Source organism: Camelus ferus, chromosome 27 (genome assembly GCF_009834535.1).
Source record: "Camelus ferus isolate YT-003-E chromosome 27, BCGSAC_Cfer_1.0, whole genome shotgun sequence".
In the NCBI taxonomy this organism is placed as follows: Eukaryota; Metazoa; Chordata; class Mammalia; order Artiodactyla; family Camelidae; genus Camelus; species Camelus ferus.
This window is the reverse complement of record NC_045722.1, coordinates 5,053,621-5,079,089: the sequence shown is the minus strand read 5'-3', so window position 1 is coordinate 5,079,089 and position 25,469 is coordinate 5,053,621. Positions and strand designations below refer to the sequence as shown.

General features: G+C 41.7%; 1 protein-coding gene across 4 annotated transcripts in view; it reads left to right on the top strand.

Moving 5' to 3' along the window:
• The first annotated feature begins 9,234 nt into the window (after positions 1-9,234).
• Positions 9,235-25,469, top strand: part of PTPN9 (protein tyrosine phosphatase non-receptor type 9) — a 63,592-nt gene continuing 47,357 nt past the window's right edge. The window contains exon 1 of one of the 4 annotated variants that reach the window (XM_032469047.1): positions 9,235-9,952. In XM_032469047.1, the coding sequence (XP_032324938.1) occupies positions 9,890-9,952 (63 nt within the window). In that variant the 5' untranslated portion in view covers positions 9,235-9,889. Of the gene's footprint in view, positions 9,953-14,508; positions 14,560-20,806; positions 20,932-22,447; positions 23,113-25,469 lie in introns of those variants that run through there. The other 3 variants (XM_032469048.1, XM_032469050.1, XM_032469049.1) reach the window with 3 other exon arrangements.

Below are 25,469 nucleotides of genomic sequence, written 5' to 3'. Positions count from 1 at the left end.
GTCGTTTGTGATTCTTAAACTTTAGACAGTCAGGGATTTCCCCCCCCCACCTCCCCTCCACCCTCACCCCCAGGCTACCTAAACTGTGACTGTTCAAGTCTTGGCCCGCTTCACTCTGTTTTTAGCACTTAAGCGTTTTGCTGAGTTTCCAGTTGCTGCTGTTGGTAACGTCATTTTCTAAAAGGTTTTACCAGGAACTGCAGTTCTTGGTATTTGAATATGTTCCCTCTTCTCAGAAAAGTGTGATTTTCTTTGGTTTAGACACAGCCAGAGATAAAATGCAAATGGAGTTCATTCACTACTTCAGCAAACATTTGAGCACCTTCCAGAAGATAAGCCTTGTGCTAGGCTCTTGTGATGCAGAGTGAGTTATGGAGATGGACTGGACTCCATCCCTGCCCTTGAGAAGCTCACCATCTAGTGAGAAAATAAATCCACCAGCACGCAGAGTGTGCCAAGATGGGGGGATGACTGCTTTAGTGCAGAAAGGTGCATAGAGCGTTGGGGGTGGGGCTGGGAAGAGCAGAGCAAGGTTTCTCAGGTGGTCAGAGCTGGGCTGAGGCTCAGAGGAGGGAAAGAAACATGCTCTGCAGACAGAGAGGGGAGGAGTTTCTCACAGAGGCAAGAGGGCATGGAGTTGCACCCCTCCAGAGCTGGACAGGACTTGCTCCGGGACCTGAAGTAGGTTCAGGATGGCTCAAGTGTCAAGTAGGGCTGGAAAACTGGGAAAGGAGGCTAGAGAAAGAGGTGGGCCTGACTGAATGGCCTGTGTGTTATGCAGAGGTTTTGGATTTTATGTCATGGATGAAAGGGAGCCAGTGAAGCACTTCAGGCAGGAGGGTCCATTCAGGCTTGTGAGCTAGGGCTCTTTGGCAGCGGAGGGCGTGAACGATGGTGTCTAACACTATGCAGTTTCTGTTCTGTGTTCAGGAAACATGTCCCATTTCCTGTGGCCTCAATCTGCTCCCCATATTGCTTTCTGCTTTTCTAGGACTTCTCTTGTTGGACGAAAAGACTTCACTATTCCACTCCAGGCAGACTAAAATATTTTGGACAAAATTTCAGAGGGATCCAGGTCAGATCTTGTCTGACATGCAGTTGTTTCTTGGTGCTGATTAATTCTGGGAACAGATCCGGGCAGAAGTTGTGGTTAAGCGGAGACTGATCACACAAATTCAGCACACCACTGGAACTAGCCTCAGTGTTGGGCTCTTAGAGAGCTGCTCAAGCTGACTCTGTAAAACTGAAGAAGGAAGAAACCCTCTTCTTCCCCAACCCAGTGAAGATCCGACTGGCTGCAGAGTTCAGCATGCCTACATCAATACACTCTTCACTGAAATGAGGTCAGTTCTGTAATAGGAGCATCATATTCCTCTGCCAAGAAGCATGTTGTAGGCTGCTCAGAGGTTTAGTCTCTGTTTAATGATCTTCTGAAGGCTGTGGTCTGTGTTCTCAGCAGCAAACCGTATCATTTCAGGAGCTGTGCGTGCTAGTATCAGTAGAGACTTGACCAGGCTCTGCCCAGAAATAAACAGATCTGAAAGGACGACTTCCCCAGAGAACACAATCTGGGGACAGATGCATGAGTCAAAGAACATATCACCGTGCACAACCTGATGTTGTTGAATAGTAGCCTGAAGGCTGTATCTCAGAGGAATACTCCTCAGAGTTTTAACTGAGGAGCCAGAATTATCTGTTGATCACTGAATAGCATGTGTCTCCTGTTTATATTTCTTTGCAAGTTATAAAACCACCTCCTGCCACCGTTTTCAAAGATAGTTGTGTCATAGTTGCTGTGATTGGATATTAGTTTTCTGATTATCCTTCTGAACAGCTCCCAGTGTCTTTTGTGTGGAATTATCTCTTCCCCATGCAGTATGGTCTGGTGGGACTGAAATCTGGGGGAACTGCCCGCTTTCAGCTAAGCACCAGGCTCATCACTCAAAATGGGCCGATCATGTGCTCCTCACCACGAATTTGTCTTGAGCAGAGGAACAAAGAGTGAATCAGCTGGATTTCATTTATTTTGCCCATGGAAAGGCAGGGGCTATTTCTTATCCTTGCTATGAAACCTGTGAGTGTCCAGTAAATTCCATCTTGCTTAAATTAGCTGGAGCTGATTTCTGCGCTTGCAACCAAAGAATGCTAAGCGATACCATTGCTGAGTGTGGCCCACCCTCCTTGCCTTGGCTGGAGGGCCAGCTTGGCATGAGTCAGCAAGGGACTACTATTTGAGGCCACTTATTTCATCTGAAGTGCCACTGGAACCCATGCATCTAGAACAGACCAGGCTCTTCAACCAGTTGACACAAAATAAGTAGTCTTGGTTATTTCACCGTTAACTTAGAAAAGCCACCCTGGGTTCTGATGCCTGCACGGAAGAGTTGTTGTCCACCTAATCTGTTTCTGTTTGACTGTGGTTTATCTACATTTGCTATTTCTCTGCAAGCTCACTTTTCACTCGTCTCAACCCACTGAAGTCTGCCTTCTGTTCCTCCCACTGCAAGTCCTCTCTTCAAGGGATTGGTGGTCTCGTGTTCCCCAAGTCTCCGGGACGTTTCCCAGGCTTTCTCTTCCCTGACTCAGCTGCTGGGTAAGGGCTGACGCCTTCTCTGAGCTCCAGCTCTGTGGATACAGATCTAACTACTTACCAGTCTCCCAGTCACTTCAGACTCAGCATGTCCCAAGATGAAGCTCATTATCTTTCCCCCTCAGACCTCTCAATCATGTTCTTCCTGAGATCTTTGTCCTTGTTAATGGCATTTAGTCAGTCACTCGAGCTAGGAACCTAGGAGACATTCTGATGAGTCCTGTCCATTTCGTACCTCTCACAGCTAATGAGTAGCCGTGTCCTTTAAATCCCACCTCTCTCTCTTTAATTACCTCTGCGGTCTAAGGCCTTAATTCAGGTCGTCATCGTTCTCACCTGGGGCGCTGCGGGGGTGTCTTACCTACTTGCCCTGCCACCAGCTCCCAACCCCCCGATCTAAGCCAGCTCTGTCACAGCAGCTGGCAGGGGGGATCCTTTCTAAAAATGAAAATCTGGTCATGTTACTTCAAGGACTTCCGACGGCCTACAAGGTACATGTGAAGCTTCTGGGCCTGATATGCAGGTTTCTTCACGACCTGGCCTTAGTGTATCTGTCTGATCTCGTAAAATACCTTGTCTCCTTTGCTGCCTCCTCTCTAGCAATGCTGCTTTACAGTTCCCAGTATAGACACATGTGTTTCATACATTCCCCCCACTAAAACCATCCCTCTTCACTCTGGTTTCATTCACCTGGTGAATATACTCATCTTTGAAAAACTCCATTCAACAGTTACCTGTTTGAAATTTTACCTCTGCAGGTGGAATTAGCCATTCTTGTCTTTGTGCCCTCCCCATCCCACTATATATCTATTTCCCAAAGTTAGGGATAGTCCCCAAGACCACTCTTTGGTTTGATAATTCTCCAGAAGGACTCACAGACTCACTGAAAGCTGTTTTACTCACATTTACAGTTTATCACAGTGAAAGGAAACAGATTAAAGTTAGTCAAGAGAATAAATGCATAAGGCAGAATCCAGGCAAGTTCCAAACATAGACCTTCCAGCTGTCCTCTCCCAGTGGATTCATGAACAACATTGATTTTCCTGGCAATTGTGTGTGACAATTATGGAGTATTGCCAACCAGAGAATCTCACCTGAGCCTTGGTGTCCAAAGTTTAATAAAAACTTTGGGCTTTGTCACACAAACCTGGTTGGCCAATTTCAGTCTCCAGCCTGTCTTGGGGTCTAGCTGATAACATATGATCCAAAGCCCCCCTTCCCCCAAGTCACAGTGCTGGATTATCTGGTGTGGTCAAGGCCCCCCTTATAAAAACAGACACTTTTATTAGGCAGGACATTCTGAGGGCTTAAAGGGTTATTTCCCAGGAGCCAAGGGCAAAGTCTAACCTCTCTTTGGGCAAGGTTAAATTCTTTACTAATACTTCCTTTATTATTTTGCAAGTTCTCTGAGGTCAAGGACATTTTAAAAATCCCCAGTGCCTGGCATTATCCCTGGCACTTGTTGTATAAATAAATGTTGGTTGAGTGAATGAAATGATGAGCTAGAATGAGAATGCAGACCAGAGGAGAGCCCCTCCCCTCTCTGCTGCCTGGAGGAGTGATTCTGCAGAAAAGACTGAGTGGAGGTGTGTGGTGTGCTGCTAACAGGTGGCTGGAGACGCTGCAGACTTCTAAGAACAAGAACTATATTTAATTCTGTGAACGTGAGTGAAAGGGATACCCTAAAAACTTCTTACTACGTACATCGGAGGAAATAAAGAAACCATTTTCCTAGCTACAGACTTCCTTTTTAATAGGAAATGAACAGAAACTCCCCCTATATCTTTTAAGCAACGTGGTCTTTCGTTTCATGTCTTCTGATAGGTAAGGCAGGAAAAGTTGATAAAAACCTTGAGATTTCAGCCGAGTGTGACTGCTTGCTTTGGTAAGATGAGTTGATTTTTGAGTCCCATCTTGTCTTGGGATTCTGTTGTTATACCTAATCTTGACATCAAAGAAGAACTAGATTAATTTAAAAATGTTGTTTCCCCATCAAGGGCTGAGAATTTTGGTCTTGGGCCTTGGTTTATTGTGACTCATCCCCTGCCCCATCTTCCCCAGGAGGGTCTGCTTTCTATAACAGGCGGAGGCAAGGTGTAGAGGGCCTGGGAGAGCTGGGAGGCTGGCAGCAGGGAAGGTGAATTAAGAATGGCCTCAGGCAGCAAATATCTGAGGGAAGAGACAGAGTCCCCTAATGTTGAATGTGTGCATTTGTTTCTCACACCCATTCCAAGGGATGCTGTTTTGAAAAGTTGTGTTTTGTATCTGTTTTGATGGGGCAGAAGAGTGGCCAGAGGCAGCCTGGGAAACTGGGAGGTAGGCCTCACTTTTGGGCCCAGCCCAGAAACATCCTCCCCATCTTGAGGGAAAGTGTGGAAGAGGGAAAGTGTGGAACCGGAAAAGGCAAATTTTGAAACCTGGAGAGCTCTTCTGGCTAGAATTTTGCACAAGCCATTAGCATTTGTAGCAAACTTCCTCCCTCCACCTCCCAGTGAGCTGGCAGTCTTCCAGGTCTTCTGTCTCTCCCTCTGTTTTTGCCCTTCAGGTTTCCTCTGCAGTCAGACTGGGAAATAAAAGATGGAACTGAAATCTGTCATTTCTGCTTCTCATTAGGAAATTTAACAAAAGTTTTTTTATAAGGGAGGAAATTGAAACTTGCTCAAACAAGTTTCCATCTGTGAACCTAATGTATCCATTCTACTCTGGTCTCCCCATTAACACAGGTAAGTCAAGGTGAGTGAGAGTAATGTAACTCAGTTGGTACCTCTCTTCTGTATTGTTTCCCCATGAGCAACTGAGTACCTGTTTGGTACTCTTTGGCAAGACTTGGACTTTGTTTGCTAGAAAAGGATGGGCCCCTTCTTTCAGAAAACATTGATTGAGCACTGCCTGCTGTGTACTATACATTGTGCTAGGTTCTGAAGAGAGACCAATGAATAAGACATGGTCCCCGCTCTCAAGGAGCTCAGGGTCTATGGGGTGAGAGACAGGTAAGCAAATAATTACATTTCAGAGTGTGAGGTAAACTCTGGACAATAGGAAGTAACACAGTTCAGTGACTGATTGAGCTGTGATCTGGGAATGGTAAGCAGGAATGTCAGATGAGAGAACGGTTTGTGTGAGGAAGGAGCCAAATCATATTTTAGTTTGAGGAAAAAGGAAAGAAAAAGCAAAGAATAGCAGTAGGTCAGCCATCCTAGTGATTGGCCTATGAGTTAACAAGAAAAAATTTTCATCCTAGACCCTGGTTAGTGGTACGACCTTATTTATTTTGTGTTTGTCTTTTAGAAAAATGGCAATAAGATTTTTTTTTTCTCTTTTATAGCCAAAGCGTGTATATAACATAACACAAGTCTCTTTCATAGGCAGCAGATATTTTGGAGCAATATTTGGGAGGAGCTTTGGATTTTAGAAGTAAAGGAGTTTGGGGGGAAAGGTTACAAAATCCTAATCATAGCTTTAGAAGTATCTCTATTCCTAGACTCGAACAAATATTTTAAAAAGGCAGGAGAAAATGGTAAGATAGAGGTCTCAGAGTTAGGGCGGCTGTTTTCACTGATTGAGTCATTCAATACATATTTATGAAGGACCTGCCGACTAGGTACTAGGCTCTAGGCATTGAGGGTACAGGGGCCAACAAGGCAGATGTGGTTCCTGCCTTCCTAGAGCTTACAGTCTGCTAAGGGCAGGCGGACACTAGGCCAATGAACATGGAAACATGCACAACTACAAACTGTGATCAGCTCTCTGATAAAAAAGCAAGAAGGTGCTGGGGGAGAGAGTAGCAGGGAGTCAGTTTAGGGAGCAGTCAAGGAGGATATTGCTGAGGAAGTGACTTTTGAGCTGAAACCTTACGGATGAGTCAGATTTGTCTGGTGAAGGAGGTGGGAAAAAGGGGAGGATAAGCTTTCTAGACAGAGACCTGAAACCTATGCTTTAAAAGCAAAAAACAAAAGTGTAACTCATAACACACCTCCCCCCAAGGCTCCCTCATTGTAATTTATTTTCCACTTTCAGATTTCATTTCATGTTAATTTAATAAAATGTGATTTTGTCTGTCATCCGTACCCTCTCCCCCCAACCATACCCTAGTCTTCCTTCTGAGGCCCTGCAGCCAAGCATTCAAAACTCCAAAGCTATGTCAATACATATGGATCAACCTTACATATATTTTTGAAGATCAAAACTTAAGCTGTCTCATACTGTGATGGTGGGACTAGATGAATGAGGCATTTAGAACAGTGTCCAGCACATGGTAATGATACATGTGAACTTACTATTTCAGTGTATGTGTGTACTATAATTTATTTACTGAGTTTCCTCTTGATGGGCCATTATATTGTTTCCAGTCTTTTGTATTACAAACTGTTCTGCAATCTCAAAGATTTTATTGAGCAGGATGACAGTATCATATTTGATTTCGTTAGTTGGAGCCAGCAGTTAAAGGCAAGCCTTGTACTCTGATTCTCCTAAGATTTACCACTCAGAGCAAATCCAGCCAGCTTTACACTTGGTTTTGTTCCCCATGTCTCTGCTCAGAAACTTCCAAACATTGTCCTGATAGGACTGTGATAGGGAACAGTTCCGGAAAATTGTTCCCTTACACACCCACACGCCCACACACACAGCTGTGCCTGTGAAAGCTCTGCCGAGTTCTCTCTTCTCGCTCACGCTGTTAAACCTCTCCCTTTTTGAACTTTCCCCACTGATACCTGCACTAGGAGTCAGAATGCTTGGATTCAAGTTCTAGCTCAATACTAATTAATTAGCTGTGTGACCTTCAGATAAATGACCAACCCCTGATGTCCTGAGGATCACCGGGCAAAACAAGTGTAACAATGTAAACAGTGGGTTAAGAGGCTCCATCCTCTTCTGTGTCCACTCTGTGGTTTGTACCACTCAGGTTCTGCCATTTTGTATTCCAGCGTAGTCCTAGAGCCATTTGCCTGCTTACAGAGAAAAACTATATTCATTTATATTACTATTCAAAAATTCTTTGGGAAAGGTTATACATCTACGCACAAAATTTAAATACACACACACACTATGTTGTTAGAAGCCAAGCTAGTAGTTACTCTTGATGATAGTGACTGGGAGGGGACATAAGGAGGGCTTTGGCAAGTTGGGAATGTTCTATTGCTTGATCTGTGTGCAGGTTACATGGGTGTATTCAGTTTATGCAATTCATCATGCTGCATACACATTCTCACCTTTCTGAATGTATATTATACTTCAATAAAAAGTTAAAAAAAAAAAAAACTTAAGAGATGTACAAGGACCATGTAGAGAAAAGTTTTCTTCTCCCTTCTGTTACTTAGAATCCCAGTTCCCATCCTGGGAAACAACCACTATCTTTCCTGTGTATCCTCTCAAAGCTTTTCTATGTATAAATAAGTTTACAAATAAATACATATTCATTTTTTTCTTTACACATATGACAGCATATTATGCACACCAAATGGGTCTTGCATTTTTTCACTTGATAACATAGCTCATTCCACATCCTTACATATGTCAGAGACCACTGCCTTGTTCATTGTTGTAACTCTAGTGCCGAGCCCAGTGCCTGGCATATAAATATACTTGTTAAATAAACAGATTATCTTCCAGAGGAGTGTGTGGTTGCAATATTGAAACTGTAACTTCTGTATAGGGTGATGAACTCAACCTAGGGTCAGCCTTATTGGTACAAGGTATAGGTAACCTACCTGAGATACAAACAGATCCAAGCACCAAAAATTTCTTCTCTAACCAAGGGCAGCCTAAAGTTTCTATTTCCATGATGCAGAAATGAGGTGAGGTCAGAGATTGCTTTTCAAGTCCTAGAAGGAACATCAGAACCCAGAGCATCTTTCTCAGTTGTCTTAAGACTCCTCCTATTTGCCTCTGTGTGCTCTCCAGGCCTTGGGACTAGCTGTGGCACTCACTTGTTGATTGGGTCCTTTTGGGGGTATTTATTTTTGGTCTGGAATGATGCAAAAACATACCAGACCCAGCCTTACCTTTCCTATTCCCCCCTTACCCCCAAACTGACTCCCAAGACTACCCTGTAAGACCGCGAAGTTCTTTGCTGCGCTCGCCTTAGTGAAAATCAAAGGCTTACAAAAGCTGCATGATTCCTGAAAGAGGTTCAAAATCAGATGCTGTTTTTGAGGGACCGGAGCTACAGGATCCAACCGGCCAGGAAAGAGCGAGCTACGAGGAGCAACTAGCTAGGAGGTCTGTTCCCTCCACCCGCGCTTCCTGAACCTTGCAAGCAACCTTTCCAGATCTTTAAGTCAGCAAGCCACGTGGAAATGGATGAGCATTTTGGGTTTCCCGTATGTAAGTGGTAGTAGCAAGTAACCCCAGGCCAGGTGCCCGTCCGCAGCCGGTTTTCAAACGCGTGTGTTCTCTCCTTCCTCCACGGAGCTTAACTTCGTGGAACCTCACACGCCTTTCTTCTTCCTTTTTCTCGCTCCCCGTGGTCCAGAGTGGCCGAAGCCCCTCCCCCGCCCGGGCTCCTCTGGGTCTCCCCTCCCCCGCGCCTCCCCTCCGCGTCCCCCTCCTCGAGCTCCGCTCCCCCCGCCCCCGGGCTCCTCTCTGTCTCCCCCTCCCGGACGGTGTCCGTGCTCGGCCCGGCCCTCCTCGCCGCCTGTTTGTGAATGAGACGCTCAGTTTCTCAATGGAGCCGCGGGGGCTCGGGCGGACGCTGTGCGGCCGCAGCGCTGGCCCTGAGCCGGGAGGGGGGCGCGTTTCCCTCGCTCCCTCCCTCTCTCCCTCCCTCCCGCCACCGCGGCTTTTGAGGAACCGGGCTGAGAGGCTGCGGCGCAGGTCGCAGGGCCCCGGATCCCCGAGGACTCCTCGTCACGTTCTGGAGGAGGGAGAGCGGCTGGAGACGCTGGACGCCGAGGAGGCCGGTGGCCTTCGGGAAAATTCCCCCGCGGCCCTTCGCTCCGGGCTCAGAAAGTTCTTGATTTCCCGTTTCCTTTTTTGATCCCTATTAGCTCCTCGCCTACACTATTTTTTTTTTCCGGGAGAGGAGGGGGAGTGTTGAGGAAAGGAACGAAGAAAAATAAAAAAGGATTTCCGCCCAGAAGAGAGCGACAGTTCTGAGAGCTTGCTTTTAAGGAAACAGAAGCGGCGTTTGCGGCCGCCGCGGGCGCCGGGCCCCGCCGGCCCAGCCATGCGCGAGCCGGCCCCGGGCTGCTGAGGCGCGGGGACGCGGACGCCGAGGCACCCCGCACGGTGCTGCCCGCGCTCCCGGGCGAGTTCTGACCGCCGGGCAACGGCGGCGGCGGCGGCGGCGGCGGCGGCGGGATGGAGCCCGCGACCGCGCCCCAGCCCGACATGGCGCCGGAGCTGACCCCGGAGGAGGAGCAGGTAAGCGGGGCTGCGGCCGCGGCGGTGGGTGTGTCCGGACCCCCGAGGCCTAGCCCAGCCTCGGCCTGCCCGGCCGCGCTCTCCGCGGGTCCGCCGTGGCCTGGCCTCCCCCCACCCCCACCTCCCGGCGGCCTCGCCCCAGGCCGCAATCCCCAGGAACGCGGGGCGCCGCTGGCCGCCGCTCCGGGCCTCTTCTGCTTGCTGCTTAGGGGAGGCATATTGCCTCCTCCCCCTGTTCCGGGGCGAATAAAGTTTCTCGAACTGGGGGCCTCCCTTTATCTCTGCCAACTGTCCCCGACCCCGACGTTTGCAGAACACCTACTTTGCCTCCGGTCCTACCACCCCATACATGTTTTGCTTCATTCCGTGAGGGTTTGTGGTTTTCTAAGGGCAGGAAAAGCGCCACTTTGGGGGCAGGGTTCCTGCGGGGACTGTCTCCCCTCCCCAGGAGAGCGAAGGCACTGTGTCCATAGGTGCCCTAGATTTTCAGATGCGCCCCTCGGGCTTCTCAGAGGGCTTTGGCCTGTTTGGACAGATTCTGTAAGACCCAGACCTTCTCAGGCTCCCAGAGTCCCTGGCCTTGACCTCCCTGTTAGCTCTCTCCGGCTGGGCGCATCCCCTCACCCCCACTTCCCTCTCTCATCTCATCTCACTGTCTCCATCTTTCTGAAGCCTACATTGAGCTCCATTGTCCCTTAAAGCTTATGACTTTCAGTTCCCAGAAGGAAGTGGTTTGCGGTGTCATTTTGGGGGCTTGGGTAAAGGAAGAGCCCAGGGCCCTTATAACTTTCCCTCGCCCGCATTTCCGCTGGGGAGACATGGACCACTCCTGAGGATAGTAGGAAAGTCCGCTAGCTGAGACTGGAACCCTAAAGTCTTTTCGCTGTCTCTTCCTTAGCACTGCCCAATACCCATGCTCAGATATAGCCATGGGCCTTGGTCTGATTCCATTTTTTTTTTTAAGCCTAAAGTAAGAAAAAGATGAACCATGCTGGTAACCCATTTCAAGCTGCCAGCCCTTGTAAGGACCACGTTTGGTAGTAGTTTCTAGTGTGGAGACAATCTGGTTTTATAAAGTAGTATTAGTTAATGGGGTTGTTTAAGACCTGATTTTTAAAAAGCCCTTGACTTTTCTCATTTGTGGAGCTGACTACTTTTCATATTTGGCTTCTGATCACAGTCTTGTCTTTTTGACGCCTAGAGATAATATCGGCATGGGGAAAAAGAATTCTGCTGCTCTGTACAAGCAGTGGTAACATCCTGGTTACTGCAATTTAATGTTAATAAAATGCTATTCGGGGCCTAGTGCAAGCAGGTGGCCAAAGAGCCCACGCTGCCAAAATTAGGGAAATGCTACTTCAGCACTAAGGTATGATGTGTTAGGTTGATTTTAAGGGGGCAGAACTTTTTCACTTTTCTTTGGGCTAGTCACATTTGAAGCTTTTATGTTTCTAAGACTTGAAAGCATCAGTATTCCACTATGAAATGGCATTTGGTTGCGAATTTAAAAATTAAAACTGAGAAAAGTAAATATTAAAATATTCATAGTATTGATAAATTATTAGCTTTGTATATAGTGTATGCATATATACAACTGTTTAGTAAAAATCTTTTACATTGAATGAATGTGATGGGAGTTAACAAGGACTGGATGGAAATAAAATAAATACAGGAATATCAAGAAGTTTTGTGGGGTTTTTTTTAACATATCTTTTCCTACAAAATATCAAGTTTTCTACAGGCATTTCAAAACATTGAAACAGAAACATAAAAACATAATTCCAATTATGGTAATGCCTGATGAAATTTTGTATTTGTGTTTAATATCACATGAGAATACTCTTTTAAGATTTATTTAAAATATTTAAATCGAACAGCAGCAAGTGCATACTAGTCTTATCAAAGTAGTCATCATGGGAAATGACACATTCATTCCATAATGCTGCCACATTGCTCAAACCAATTTTAGAACTCATTTGGAGTTGACTTCAAAGCTTGTGGCAGAAAAAAAAAATTGTGGCAGAATCTTTGAAATATCTTCAGTGTTGGAAAAATGTACGTTTGAGAGTCAATTTGATTTTTAGAAATAGCAAAAAAATCTTTTGGAACCCCATTTTATAGGTAAAGTAGGGGATCAAACTGGATAACACAGTTTCAGGCCCTTTTGTGGGTGTGTAAACTGCCTTAAAGATGTTTCTGGAGCAGATCCCTCCCAAATGGTATCTCCTTCTGTCTAGTCATACAGATCATAAACCATGAAGTTTTCTTGGATACTTTGCTCTCCCTCAACACCTGTAGATCACACATCATCAGGTTTTCCTGAGTGTCTCTTGAATTCATTGATTTTACCACCACCACCACCATATCACCCTAGTCCAAGCTACTGTCGTATCCTGACAGAAGTTTTGTTTCCTACCTGATCCATCTACATTCCTTAGGTCTCATTCCAGAAACCAAAGGCCAATTGCAAATTTGACTGCATTTTCCTTTTAGCCTACCTGTCCCCAAAATAAGCAGTCATTTGGCTGAGCCAAAGCCTCAGTGGCTTTTCACTGTTCTCTGGATTGTTACAACTCTTGAATTTGGTCTACAAAACCTCAGCCCTTGTGTGGTTTAGAATCCTAGCTAATTTTCTCACTTCATGTTTGCTCCAAGTACACTGGTCTTTTGGTCCTGCATTCTTGCCTGTTTCTTCCTGCTACAGGGTCTTTGCACAAATTGCTTTCCTCTGTCCTGGGGACCACCCTCCACTCTAAACTTCCTCTTCATCCTTCAGCTCTCAGCTTTTACTTCCTCTGAAAGGCCTTCCTTGATCTCCCCAATTAGGTTAGATCTGTTACTGGCTCTCAGAGTACCATGTACCACCCTCTGCATCACTTATCACACTGTACGATTGCATGACTGGCAGCTCCTTGAGGGTTGGAATTGTGTCTGCTTTTGCTAATGATCATGCACATTGCCTAGCACATAACTGGCACTGAATGGACATTCAGGAAATACTTGTGGAATGAAGAGTTGTTCCCTGCGATTTGTACACAGACAGCATCATCTCTTTTCAGAGTGGCTTATAAAAATAAGGACATTGTTCATTTTGATACATGTTTTGAAGGTCATCATTATTGCTTCATAGTCTCATTTCCTATCTAGGCATGTATTGAACTGATATACCAAGTTCTCATTTGTAACTTTGATGTTTCTTCTTTTATTTTTTCATTTCTCAGTATAGAGCTTAAAACTGAGTTACAAGAAAAAGTATGCTTTGCCTTTAAGGAGTTTACATGAATAACAACGGAGTAATAACAGTAACTATTTCCTGTGTTCCTGCTTTGAGTCAGGCTCTGTGTTGGGCATTTCACATACAGTTAATTCTCATAAGATTGGAATTATTACCTCATTTTGCAGATGAGAAAACTCAGACTGAGAAAAGGAAATTGCCCAACTTCACACAGCTAGCAATTGATGGAGCCATGATTTCCACCCAGGTCTAGGTTATTCTGCCTCCACTGCAAATGTTCCCCCTATTATACTAAATACATTACTTCTCATGAAGCAATTAGCCAGCTTACTAAGATGCCTACATGGATATATAATAGCTACTTGTGTGGGTTTTGGTATCGATATATGTGTTTGGTTTTGATGATGCTTCTTAAAATATAGTTTTAAAAATACAGACAGGAAAAAATTTGGAAAACCTTTACTCAGACCTGTGTATTGCCAGCAGAAACATATTGTACAGTCTGTGCAAGAAACTGTGATGAAATTACTCTTGGAAAAAATTTGTTCCTTACGCTAGAGTTGGCTGTGGAAAGATGAGAAAGTTCTGGAGATGGATAGTGGTGATGGTTGCACAATAATGTAAATGTACTTAGTGCCACTGAACTGTACACTTAAAAAATGGTTAAAATGGTAATTTTTATGTTTTATCACAATAAAAAAGTATGTGTACACAATGCCTTTAAAAGGCTTTAAATTTTTTAATATCCTTTTTCTTTCATTGAAATGGATGGAGGCCATTTCTACTAAAATTTGATGTATCCTACAGATATACCTGCTCACATATGGAATGGCATATGTACATTGCAGCATTGTTTACAAAAGCAAAAGAGTAGAAACACAGTATCCTGCTAGAAGAGGCTGGTTAATAATGTGTATCCATGCAAAGGAGTACTACACAGCTGAAAAAAATGAACGAGGACGATCTCTGTTTACTGACTTGATTTAGAAAGATCGGCAGGTTATATTGTTAAGTGAAGGAAAGTAGGGTATAGGTTTATATAGTATGCAACTTTATGCATAAGAAATGAGAGGAGTAAGACTGTATATTCATATTTGCCAAGCAAGAAACTAATTACAAGGGTTACCTGCAGTGTGCAAGGAAGAAGGAGTGGATGCGAAGAGGGTTGAAGAGAGGTTTCTGAGTACATACTTTTAACATTGTTTTGATTTTTCAGTCATGCCGATGCATTTTCTATTAAGAATAGGAACAAGACTGGATAAAGAAGCTGTGGTATATTTATACAATGGACTACTACTGAGCCATAAAAAATAATAAAATAATGCCATTTGCAGCAATGTGGATGGACCTGGACATCATCATTCTAAGTGAAGTAAGCCAGAAAGAGAAAGAAAAATACCATGTGACATCACTTATATGTGGAATCTAAATAAAAGACAAATGAACTTATTTACAGAACAGAAATAGACTCACAGACATAAAAACAAACTTATGGTTACTAGGATGGGAAGGGGGTGGGAAGGGATACTTTGGGAGTTTGAGATTTGCAGATACTAACTAGTATATGTAAAACAGATAAACAAGCAATTTTATACTGTATAGCACAGGGAACTATATTCAATGTCTTGTAATAACCTATGATGAAAAATAATATGAAAACGAATTTATGCATGTATATTTATGACTGAACTATTATACTGTATACCAGAAATTGACATAACATTGTAAATTGACTATACATCAATAAAAAACAAAAACAACAAACAAACGGGATGATGAAAAAGAAAAAGAATAGGAGCAAGAAATATTTAGAAGATGAAATGGGGAAAGAGGGGGCAGTTGTGGAGAGGTTGCCCAGTTCATCCTTCCTACCATTTATAATTCCCCACCTCCACCCCACCAACAACTTCATGGATTTTTTCAGGTTGTTTTTCAATCTGAGGTTAACTGAGATAAACGTAACACTACAATAGTTATAGTTCAGGCTCTTTACATAGCATTTAATATTCTTAACAACCTAATAATGTAGCCTCTGTCATTTACATTCTCATTTTACAAAAGAGGAAACAGAGGCTGGGAGAGAGGTTAAGTAACCAACCCAAGCTCCCATGCAGCCAGCAAATTCAATTCGAACCCATTGTCTGTCAAATTTGGTCTCCCAACATCCTTATACAAATATCTTTGAACACTTGTTTTTTTTTTTTTTTTTTTTTTCATTTCTTTGGCTACATTATTAGAAGTGAGTGTACTGGGTTAAGGAAATTGTACTTTCTAATGTTTTCTTTTTTTTTTTTATTAAAAAATTGCCAAAAAAACCCAGAGTTGGCAACTCTCCATTTTGAGGTGTGGTCACAATAAAATTTATTTTTTATGTATATATTTCTCTTGTATAAGAGAAATAATTATTCTTAGAGCCAAATACGAAGAATATTATCTCCCCAAACTAAAAACCAAGGTGTTTTTGTGTCAGGAATACATTCCTTTTTTGATACATTCATGTGTGGATATAAAAGTCTTTTTTTTTTTTAATTAAGGAGCTTTTATTTTTTATTTTTTAACACCTTTATCATGGTTTAAATCCTGTACAGTGAACTACACATATTTTAGATGTACAATCTGATGACTTTTGATAGATGTGTACACCTGTGAAACCACCGCCACACTCAAGATAGCTCGCATTTCCATCCCTCTCCAAGAGGTGCCAATCAAAAGCCTCTCTTAATGGCTGCTAAAGTTGTAAGTTTGGCAGTGTGAAGGGTAATTTCTGCGTTTCAGTACTAATCCTCATTCTTAGTATGTTATTAATTGTCTTCAGTTTACTTTTCCAAAGCATATGCTCACCTTTGTAACTTGACCTGCAGTTGGTAATTTTATTGAATTTGCTAAATGTAATTAACTTGACCACCAGGGATAGTTAAGGTTGTCTTACTCATCTGTTCTGTGTCTGTGAACCTACAGAAAGTTAAGTGGGGCTGCTTGAGTTACATCTATTTGGGATAAGTTGTGAGAACTCCCTCTTTGTAATAAACCATAAAAAAAATTTTTTTTTAACTGGGAGTATAAGGATATTTGACAGAATATCTAAGGAATTATAGCCTTTTATATCACATTAAAAATAATTCGTGAGTTCCTTTAAGGTTTTTATGACAAATAATCTACTAATACTTATTTTCAAAGCCTCCAAAGAAAATTCCTGTTTTAGAGTTCATGTTGTTTATAGCTTATTGCATTGTTGTAAGGATTAATAAGCTAATGCATGCAAAGCACTTAACCTGATGCTTACATAGTAAACACTCAGTTAAGTTAGCCATTATCATGATATTCTTTGTCTTTGAATAGTGAAAGATTTTAGAGCCAACTTATGTTAAACCATTCCCAATGGGAAAAAATATTCATATTCACTCAGAGGACCATCACTTAGCATGGATTCTTATAAATACCAGAAAATAGTTATCTTGCAACTTCATAGTGTAGTTTTCAAAAACCAAATCTGTGTGATGGTTTATGTTCTTATAAAAGGATCTTCTGAAGTTAAAAATTTAACTGCCTTACAGTGGACTTCAGAGACTTTTGGCATTTTTCCCGAGGGCAGGGATTTTGTCCTGGTTCTTGTGGCCAAGAACTTCCCTTTTCCCACAGCCTCATGTCCTGTGCTAAATGTCATCTGTCCCCCCGGAAATAACCATACGTCAAACACCAAATGATTCATACTGTTAAGTTGAGGCTTTCCAGAGAGGGGAAAGAGAGGAGGGATAGGTGAAGAATTCTCATTCTTTTCATTATTGTCAGTAACTAAAGATACTGTAATTAGCAATTAGGTAAAATCTCATTTGGATGTGAGAATTTTACTCTATTAAAATTTCTGAGCATATGAAGAGTCTTGGGCTTTAGAGGTGTTAAGGGACCTCGAAGTTTTCTCCAAGGAACCTGACCTGTAGTACTTACTAGTGAATTGAAAAGTAAGACAGACCCTCTAGAAAGAAGGTGAACTGTTTTACAGAGGGAAAAGTTAAAACTCATTATAGGTCAGTACACTTGAGTCTCACTTTCTGACTTGTATACCTTTATTGTCTTGGAAAAGACAGAGTACTGTTGGGATACTCAAACTTTTTCTAAATATTAAGACCATTTTTGTCACAGGATGGCTGGTCCACTGCAGTGCCGAGATAAGATGTCATAGTCCTTAACTCTGGTTATTTTTTCAGATACTTAAATGTCCAGTGCAGTTTCAGCCATTTCACATTTATTTTATGATCCTGCCTTGATATGTCAGACAATTGAGGGTACTTTCTTTTTCCAAATCAACCACTATCACATTTCCCTGTCTACACCTCCACGCAACAGATCCATGATTGCCCTTCCTGGACACAGGAATAGTCACTGTTTTTATTCCTTTCTCTCTGAAGTAGGTGCAGTTGCTCCTAGAACAGATAGTTTAGCTTGCACTGTTCAGTGCTAGAGAGAGGCCTGTACTTACTGGAATGAGCACTTTCATATCTGATTTTGAAAAGACCTCTTTAGAACCTAACTGAGATGGCATGGGGATGGGAGGCTGAGAAGCTTCAGAGCCCGTGGCAAGAGTTGTCCATTAAGGACTGTTTACCTCTTTGGTCCAGACTGAAAAATGATGAAACCAAAACAGTAGATTACAGGTGACTTTTTCTTTAGTTTCTGCTTCTGAGAAGATTATCCCATTTTTTCTCTGGGAAACACAGTTTCTGATGTGTGTACTGGTTTCCTCTGAAATACCAAGCCCATTCAAAACACACCCGCTTCTTGTCCTTTTATCCAGCACTGGTGGCACAGATCCTACTAGCCTAATAGAATTATTATGAAACCATTATTTATTCTCAGAATTGATGGGCAGATTCTAAAGAGAGCCATCCATGGCTTTAGTACTGAAGTGTCTGAGTATATTAACCCATCGATTACTTTTTCATTGCTTGAACAACTGGCTAATCTTTACCTTTGCATTTGTTTTTCTGTACCTCATTGTTACATCATAGACATCAGTATTAAAATTTTTTTTTACTTTGGGGGGAGGTAATTTGGTTTGTTTATTTATTTATTTATTTTAACAGAGGTACTGGGGATTGAACCCAGGAACCTATTGATGCTAAGCGCGTGCTCTACCACTGAGCTATACCCCCACCCCCACATCATTATTCAAATCAGTCTTTTTAAAAATAAGTTTTTTAGATTCTCTACAATGACCATATGTTTCTTTTGTAATTAAAACCAATAACTTTTTGTAAAAAAGTGCTACATGTTTTCTACAGGTTTAGGATTATGCTACTAACTGCTGAGGTCGCAGTATTTTAAGATTAATGCAAATCTGGCCTTTTTCTAAACAGAACTATTTACAAGTGAAATCTGGGTCTTTTGGGAAGTGATGATGTTGAGTCTTAAGTAAACTTCAGGAATCCCCAGCTTCCTTTGTGGCTCCAGACATTTTATTTAGTATTTTTGAGTCTGTTTTGTGTTCTTTCCTTAAAGAGCTTTAGGAGATCTGCTTAATTTAAATAAGTAAAATCCCTACAGTTATAAAAATACCCAACAAATATCTGTGGTGGTAGTATTCTTGCCTTCTATGCTATAGGAAATGATTTTTTCAGATAAGAATAGGAAGAAAAATTAAGAACCCAACTTTGTAGCAGTGAAATGGAAGATTTCAAAATAGCTGAAGACTTCTAAAAGTTACTGTATCTAGTAGATGGTAGTAAGGCTACCTGCGCTCATTTTTTTAACCCTTAATGCATTGCTCTTTAGTTCATTTCTTCTTTCTAGATTATGGATTACCTTTAAGTGCACTGGTTATCATCTTTTTTTTTTTTTCACCCAGATAAAACTTCCAAAGGTCATCTGATCTAAAAATGACTCATGCTTAGAGTGCAAAGAATGATAGTTTATATCATCTTTCATATCTTATTTAAATAGCCCTTGTGAGAAAATTCTCATTCCATTGTTTATCTCAGTGGTCCTCAACCAGGGTGATTTTAACACCCCCACATTTCCCTTCACCCACCCCCACAACATTTGTCAGTCACTGGAGATACATTTAATTGTCACAGTTGAGGGCTGCTACTGGCATCTAGTGGGTAGAGGCCAAGAATGCTGCCAAGCATCGTGTAACGGTGCATGTACAGCCCACCACAGCCAGGAGTTATCTGGTCTAATGTAGGTGGAGAAACCCTACTTTATATCTGAAGAATTTTGTAGTTTTTGGGAACAGAGTTACAAATTCCTATTTTTTAAAGGTAGAGCTTTGGTTAACACATTACTTATCCAAATTCTGTGTTCCCAAATACTGGTTTCTGCAACTGACTTCACATACTAAAAAACTCCAGTCTAAACATAATTATTTTGCAGCATAACCATCACAGAAGATAAAATGAGACATTTCCACAGCCTTTGCAGGGATTTCCTGAGATGGGGAAATTTTATATGACAAATAGAACACTGCTGAGTCCTACCATGGAAAGATAATAATGGGAAGTGTCATTTTTGCTTTCCCTTCCAAATGTTTCTGAGTGTTGCTGTGACGTGTCCCTGTTCCCCCTCAGTGAGTGAGGTGATTATTATGTATCAATCCCTTTTCCTTTTCATGTTAATGTCTACTAAGAGGAAGGTTTTATAGATCATAGTTTGTTCATTCATTCAGCGATCAGTTATTGTCTGTTGCCGTGTGCCAGGTTCTTGTTCAGTATGGATTGAGGGCTCTCTGTCCTTGAGAAATTGCCCTCCAGTTCTCTGTAAGCAGTTCTTGAATTGTGGGTACCCACCAAGGAGAAGGACCTCTTATCTGCAGTGAGGGCAGGGGCTTGATCTTACCTACATCCTTACTGCACATTGTGAGAGTTCAGAATATGTTTGCTGAGAATGAGTGAGACTGTTCGTATTCAGATTACTTATTCCTCACACACTCATTTTGTTTGGGATGATTTATCTTCCTGATATAGGGATGATGTTCAGAGGCTTTCAGTAGTCTACCAAGGAGGCAACACTGGGACTCAAACTCTCTAGTAAACTTAATCTGTCTTAACCACGTGTTTCTGTGTATGACACAGCTATATACATATACCCTAGAAACAGCTCTTTCTTGGCATTTGTGAGTTAAGCAGTCCTGGTTTCAGCCATGCACGAGTTTCTCTACAGAGATGTGGCTACATTGTTTCTCGCTGCTTATTGTACATTTATTTATGACAGAAATTATGGGATTTAATGAGATGAGTGGACTTGAAGGTTCATATAGGTCTCTGGCTGTACCTCTCAGAATGTTGCAGGTTTGCTCTTTGCCCATTTTAAAACCAGTCTTTATATTTAATCTTCTATATGTAGAGTTTAATCTTTCAGATATCATCAGCATCATGGGGAAGTATATGTGGTATATTTGTTTCCCAGAAACTAGGATGAGGCTATGGCTTTTTAATTGTTTTTTCCATAATACCTTCATTTTGCCCCTGTTTTTGTCTGTACTTTGTACCTATTACTAGATTTCCTTTTTCAACTCATGTCAAGTATAAAAGTTGAGGAAGAAAATTTTTCCAAAAAAAGGATTTTCTACTCCATGTTTTTACTTTCTGTACTTACAAATTTCCTCTTTCTTAGATTTGTAAAGGAAGACAAAGAGTTACTAAGAGAAAGGCTTGAAATGTTGAACATAATACGTCAGCACAAGAACACAATTTGGGAATGGCCATTTGTCTCATTGACTTGAGCTCTTCCATGCCAGGAAACCCCAAAGGTGAGGATAAAATGGTATTTCTGGCCAGGTCAGGGATATAGCTAGCAAAATTAAAATGTACAGGATTTTCCAACATACTTTTGTTTTCAACAATAAATCTTTCTAGATTAGGATTCTAAATGTCTTAGAGAAACCATCTATTTCTCATACTGAATTCCAGTGCACCATTTTGTTTGTAGGTAAAACTCAGCACTATTATGGAATTAAGTTAACAGAGACTTTTTAAAAAATTAAAAATCATCCATCTGTTTTTTTTTTCTTCAACCACCCAAAGCATCATTTTCTTTCATAGTTGACATCAAGCTAGGGAAATGCTAGCTTTGGAGGTGATTTTGGGAGAAAATTAGAAGCAACTGGAAACTTGTGTTTTTTGTTTTTTGTTTTTATTTCTATTTTTTATTGAAGTGTAGTTGACTTACAATGTTAGTTTCAGGTGTACAGCAAAGTGATTCAGTTTTATATATATACAAACACACATATATTTTTGGATTCTTTTCCATTATAACTTATTATAAAAATTGAATATAGCTCCCTGTGCTATACAGTAGGTCCTTGTTGGAAACTTGTGTTTTGAATTAAGTTGCTTGGACCACTTGAAAGTGAAAACTAGTCAGAACGTCTAACCATTGTGCTGTCCTTATGGTGCTACAAGTGTTGGTAAAAGCCCACATCAAACTTGTGATAGTGATAGTGGCTCAGCACTGACTAGGATGGCTGTAAGTTAAAATGAAAAAAAAAAAAAGAAGAAGAAGAAGGAAGAAAAATAACAGGTGTTAGCATTGCTGGCGGGAATATAAAATGGTGCAGCCACAGTGGAAAATAGTTTGGGAGGAGATGGGAAGGGGGAGTTATTGTTTGATGAGTACAGAGTTTTTGCTGGGGGTGATGAAAAAATTTTGGGTATAGATAGTGGTGATGGTTACCCAACATTGTGAATGTATTTAATGCCATTGAATTATGAATGGTAAAAATGGTAAGTATTGTGTATATTTTACCACAGTAAAAAAAAAAATTAAAAATGGCTAAGCACTATTCTAAGAGCTTTACAGGTTTTAATTCATTTAGTGAATAATGCCTCTGGCCGGTGAGGCAAAGGAAATAGGTGTTACTTCTACTTCTCATTTGACTGCTGATCTTGAGCCTAGACTCTCTTCTGTAAGTACCATTTCTTTTATAAGATGTATCTATGTTAATAATTTGTTAGAATGTGAATTGTCACCTGTTTTAAACTGAATATTTCATCTGTTAGATCCAGTTGAGGTCTACTTTGTAGGAGAAAAAGGAGTTTTCTGTGTAGGACAAAGCACTGAACATTATGATGCAAACGGATCTATATATGTATAGCATCTTCCTCTTCCCCCATTTTCCAATATGGTTCTGGGGATGACTTGAAATATTGTTGATCTAGTGCAGTGGTTCTCAGTCTCCAGACCAGCAGCATGAGTATGCCATGGAACTTGTTAAAAATGCAAATATTCTAGTTCTACCCCAGACCTACTGAATCAGAAACTCCAGGAGTGAGATCCAACAACATACATTTTAACTAGTCTCCAGATGCATGCTCCAGTTTGAGAACTAGTGGTCCAGAGAATAATTAGGATGCACAGTGTTGTGTTGGTCAGGGAACCAACTAGAAGTGAGTTTAGATACTTAGACTCACTTCAGGAAGGGAAGGCCTGGATTTACAAATTGGCTCTGAAACTTTAGGTGTTAGAGCTGGTCTGAACTGGATGAAAGTTGCAGGGATGACCTGATTCTGGGCTAGAACTGTGCTGTTCTGAGGGAGAGGAACAGGAAGGCAAAGTTCTTAAAGTAGCATTTACCATAATTTCTCTCATCCAAAGAAAGAGAAGAGCCCTTACCTACTTGAGAAATAGAAATGGAACCAGGATGTCTACATGGTTGAAAACAGGGCACTGAGCACCTGATGTCCACTGCAGATGGCATTCCCTAGAGAGGTACTTGGCTTCCAAGGGAGTATCGAACGAAGGAAGACGCAGGCTGTTCTGACTCAGCCAGGAAAACCCGCCAACTTTGACAAGGACATCCATAGGGAAGCTCGTGTTACTCCAGTGTCAATTGCCCTGAGAATCTGGACCTAGGAGTTACCGCATTTTCCTGTCTGGGTCCTGTCCGGGAGCTGAGCCCAGTACTAATTGGAGTTGAAAATGGGGCACTGCGGTGAGGACTGCCAGAATGCAGGCAGCTTTTCCAGGCTTCATTCTTTGCAGGTTTACAAATGGCCTCTTACGTACGATAAGCTGATCTTCTTGTACTGTTTTATGAGCTGCCTCCTTGGATTTGGAAGCATTGATTCAGTGAGTTGAGATGACTGAGATCTGAAATAACTGACGTTGCCTAATTGTAGTCTCCCAGCTAACTGTATCCCTTTGAGGGAGTAATGAAACTCTAGGTCATGGTCCCAGTTCCTTGAATGTGTGACAAAGACTCAGGATTAAGTCACCCAGGGCACAAGTTGGGCTTGGTCTCAGAATGAAAACATGGGGCCAGTTAAATTTGGTGTAGATTAGCAACAGCAGGTCTACTCTGCAGGCTGGGGTCCAGATGAGCAACATGTCTGACTGACAGGCTGAATCCTGAAGTGTTGGACTAGAAGTCCATGAAGTCACTCCTTTTATTTGTTTTTTTTTTTTATTTTAATTTAAAAAAATTTGGAGGGGGTAATTAGGTTTATTTGTTTATTTTTAGAGGAGGTGCAAGGGACTGAACCCAGCACCTAGTACATGCTAAGCGTGGACTCTGCCACTTGAGCTGTACCCTCTCCCCAGTCATTCCTTTTAGATCCATTTGATATTGGCAACATTGAGCTTGAGGTGTGTGGGAGAGAAAGAGGGAGGGAAAGAGGGAGATGAAGGTGAAGGGAGAGGAGGGGAGTTATGGGGGGTGGGGTGTTAGTTACTAAGGAATGGAAGCAGGTGAGAGGTAGCTTCGTTGTGTGTGAAGTGGAAGGGAATATAGGGCCAGGAAAAAAGGAACCAGCTACTGTTTTCAAAGCATCTCACCACTCTGATCTTTTTCTGGACTGATTGTAATTTGCCCATGACCTTCTTAAAGTTTAGCATCAGAACTGAAGACAATGAAGTCTGATAGGCCCCCTTGTTTTGGGCTTAATTGTTTTAGACACTGTGCTTCTGTAATGCACTTCAAATTCAGAATAATTTTTGGCAGTTTAAGCAAACTATTGACTCATAGATACAACTCAACTAAGATTCCTGAGTCTTGTGTGCTTCTGTTAAACTTCATCTGCTACTTCTAAAATTGATTTTCTTCTGCTTAACTCTTCTTAAATATTATTTTGTTAGATTTAATGTTCATGACCGTTTGTTGAACCTTATGTGCCAAGAACTTTACAAATACTACTTTTTCTCCCCTCTTACACCAATTCTGTGGGGGTATTACTCCCATTTTAAAGGTGTAGAAATTAAGAATCAAAGAAGTTAAGTAATTTGTTTGCATTCTAAATAGTAAGTGATAGAATCTGGTTTTCAGATCCTTGTCTGTCTGACTCTAAAACCTCTTGCTTTTGAGCACCATTCTAGCCCGTGGTTCCATCCTGTTTTGACCTTTTAGATTTGTGTTCTCTTTTATAATGTATTTGTTCTCTCAGCTAAAGGCCCTCTTATATGGTCAGCATGACCAGATGCCCTTATCTAAGTCATTTATAGCAATGGGACGGGGCCAGGGAGAGATGCAGAGCAAGTCAAGGGAAACACTGTGAGCCTTAGAGTCAGATTTGGTTTTGGAATCTTGGTTGTATCATCATAAGTAGTGTGACTTGGCAAGGTCCTTATTTGCCTGGGCCTCCATTTTCTCATATATAAAATGTCTTAATACTACTTTTGGAAATGTTGAATAAAACATGGATGCAAAGTGCTTGACTCATGGCCCAGCAAGCATACTATAGGCTCTCAGTGAACATTAGTCTATTTGTCTCCCTCCTTTCAGGGAGTTTCTTTAAAAAAAATTTTTTTTTTTTTTAATATCCTTTAAAATCCCCCGCTTCAGGTCCTGTGAATTTTTTTTTTAATTGACTGTCTTTGGGTATGACTGTCTGTTGTTTGCTGCAGGGTATCACATGCCCACTATGGCAGCAGTTTTGGCCCTAGAAAGGAGTGGTTAAGAACGGATGTCGTACGTTTCTGTGTGATTGTGAGTGAGTAGCTTAAATCTCTTTCTGCCTTAGTTTCACCGTATGTAACATGTAGGTAGTACTAGTACCTACCATAAAGAGTTGTTATGGGAATTCAATAAGGTAATATATGAAATCCTTGGAGCAGTGCCTAGCAGATAGGGCTGTTTAATCTTTGCTACTTTTAATATCTGTAAACTATAGACAAGTAATGCCTACTTTGTAGGGTTACTTTGAGAATTAAATGAGGCAGGTAGTCAACTGCTTAACATTTTGACTGGCAAATATACATAAATTAATAAAAGGAAATCTTACTGTCCACAAAAATCTCATGAAATGATCATCAGGTGCCTTTCTGAAATGTAGATCTGTTCTGTGTGTCAGTGAT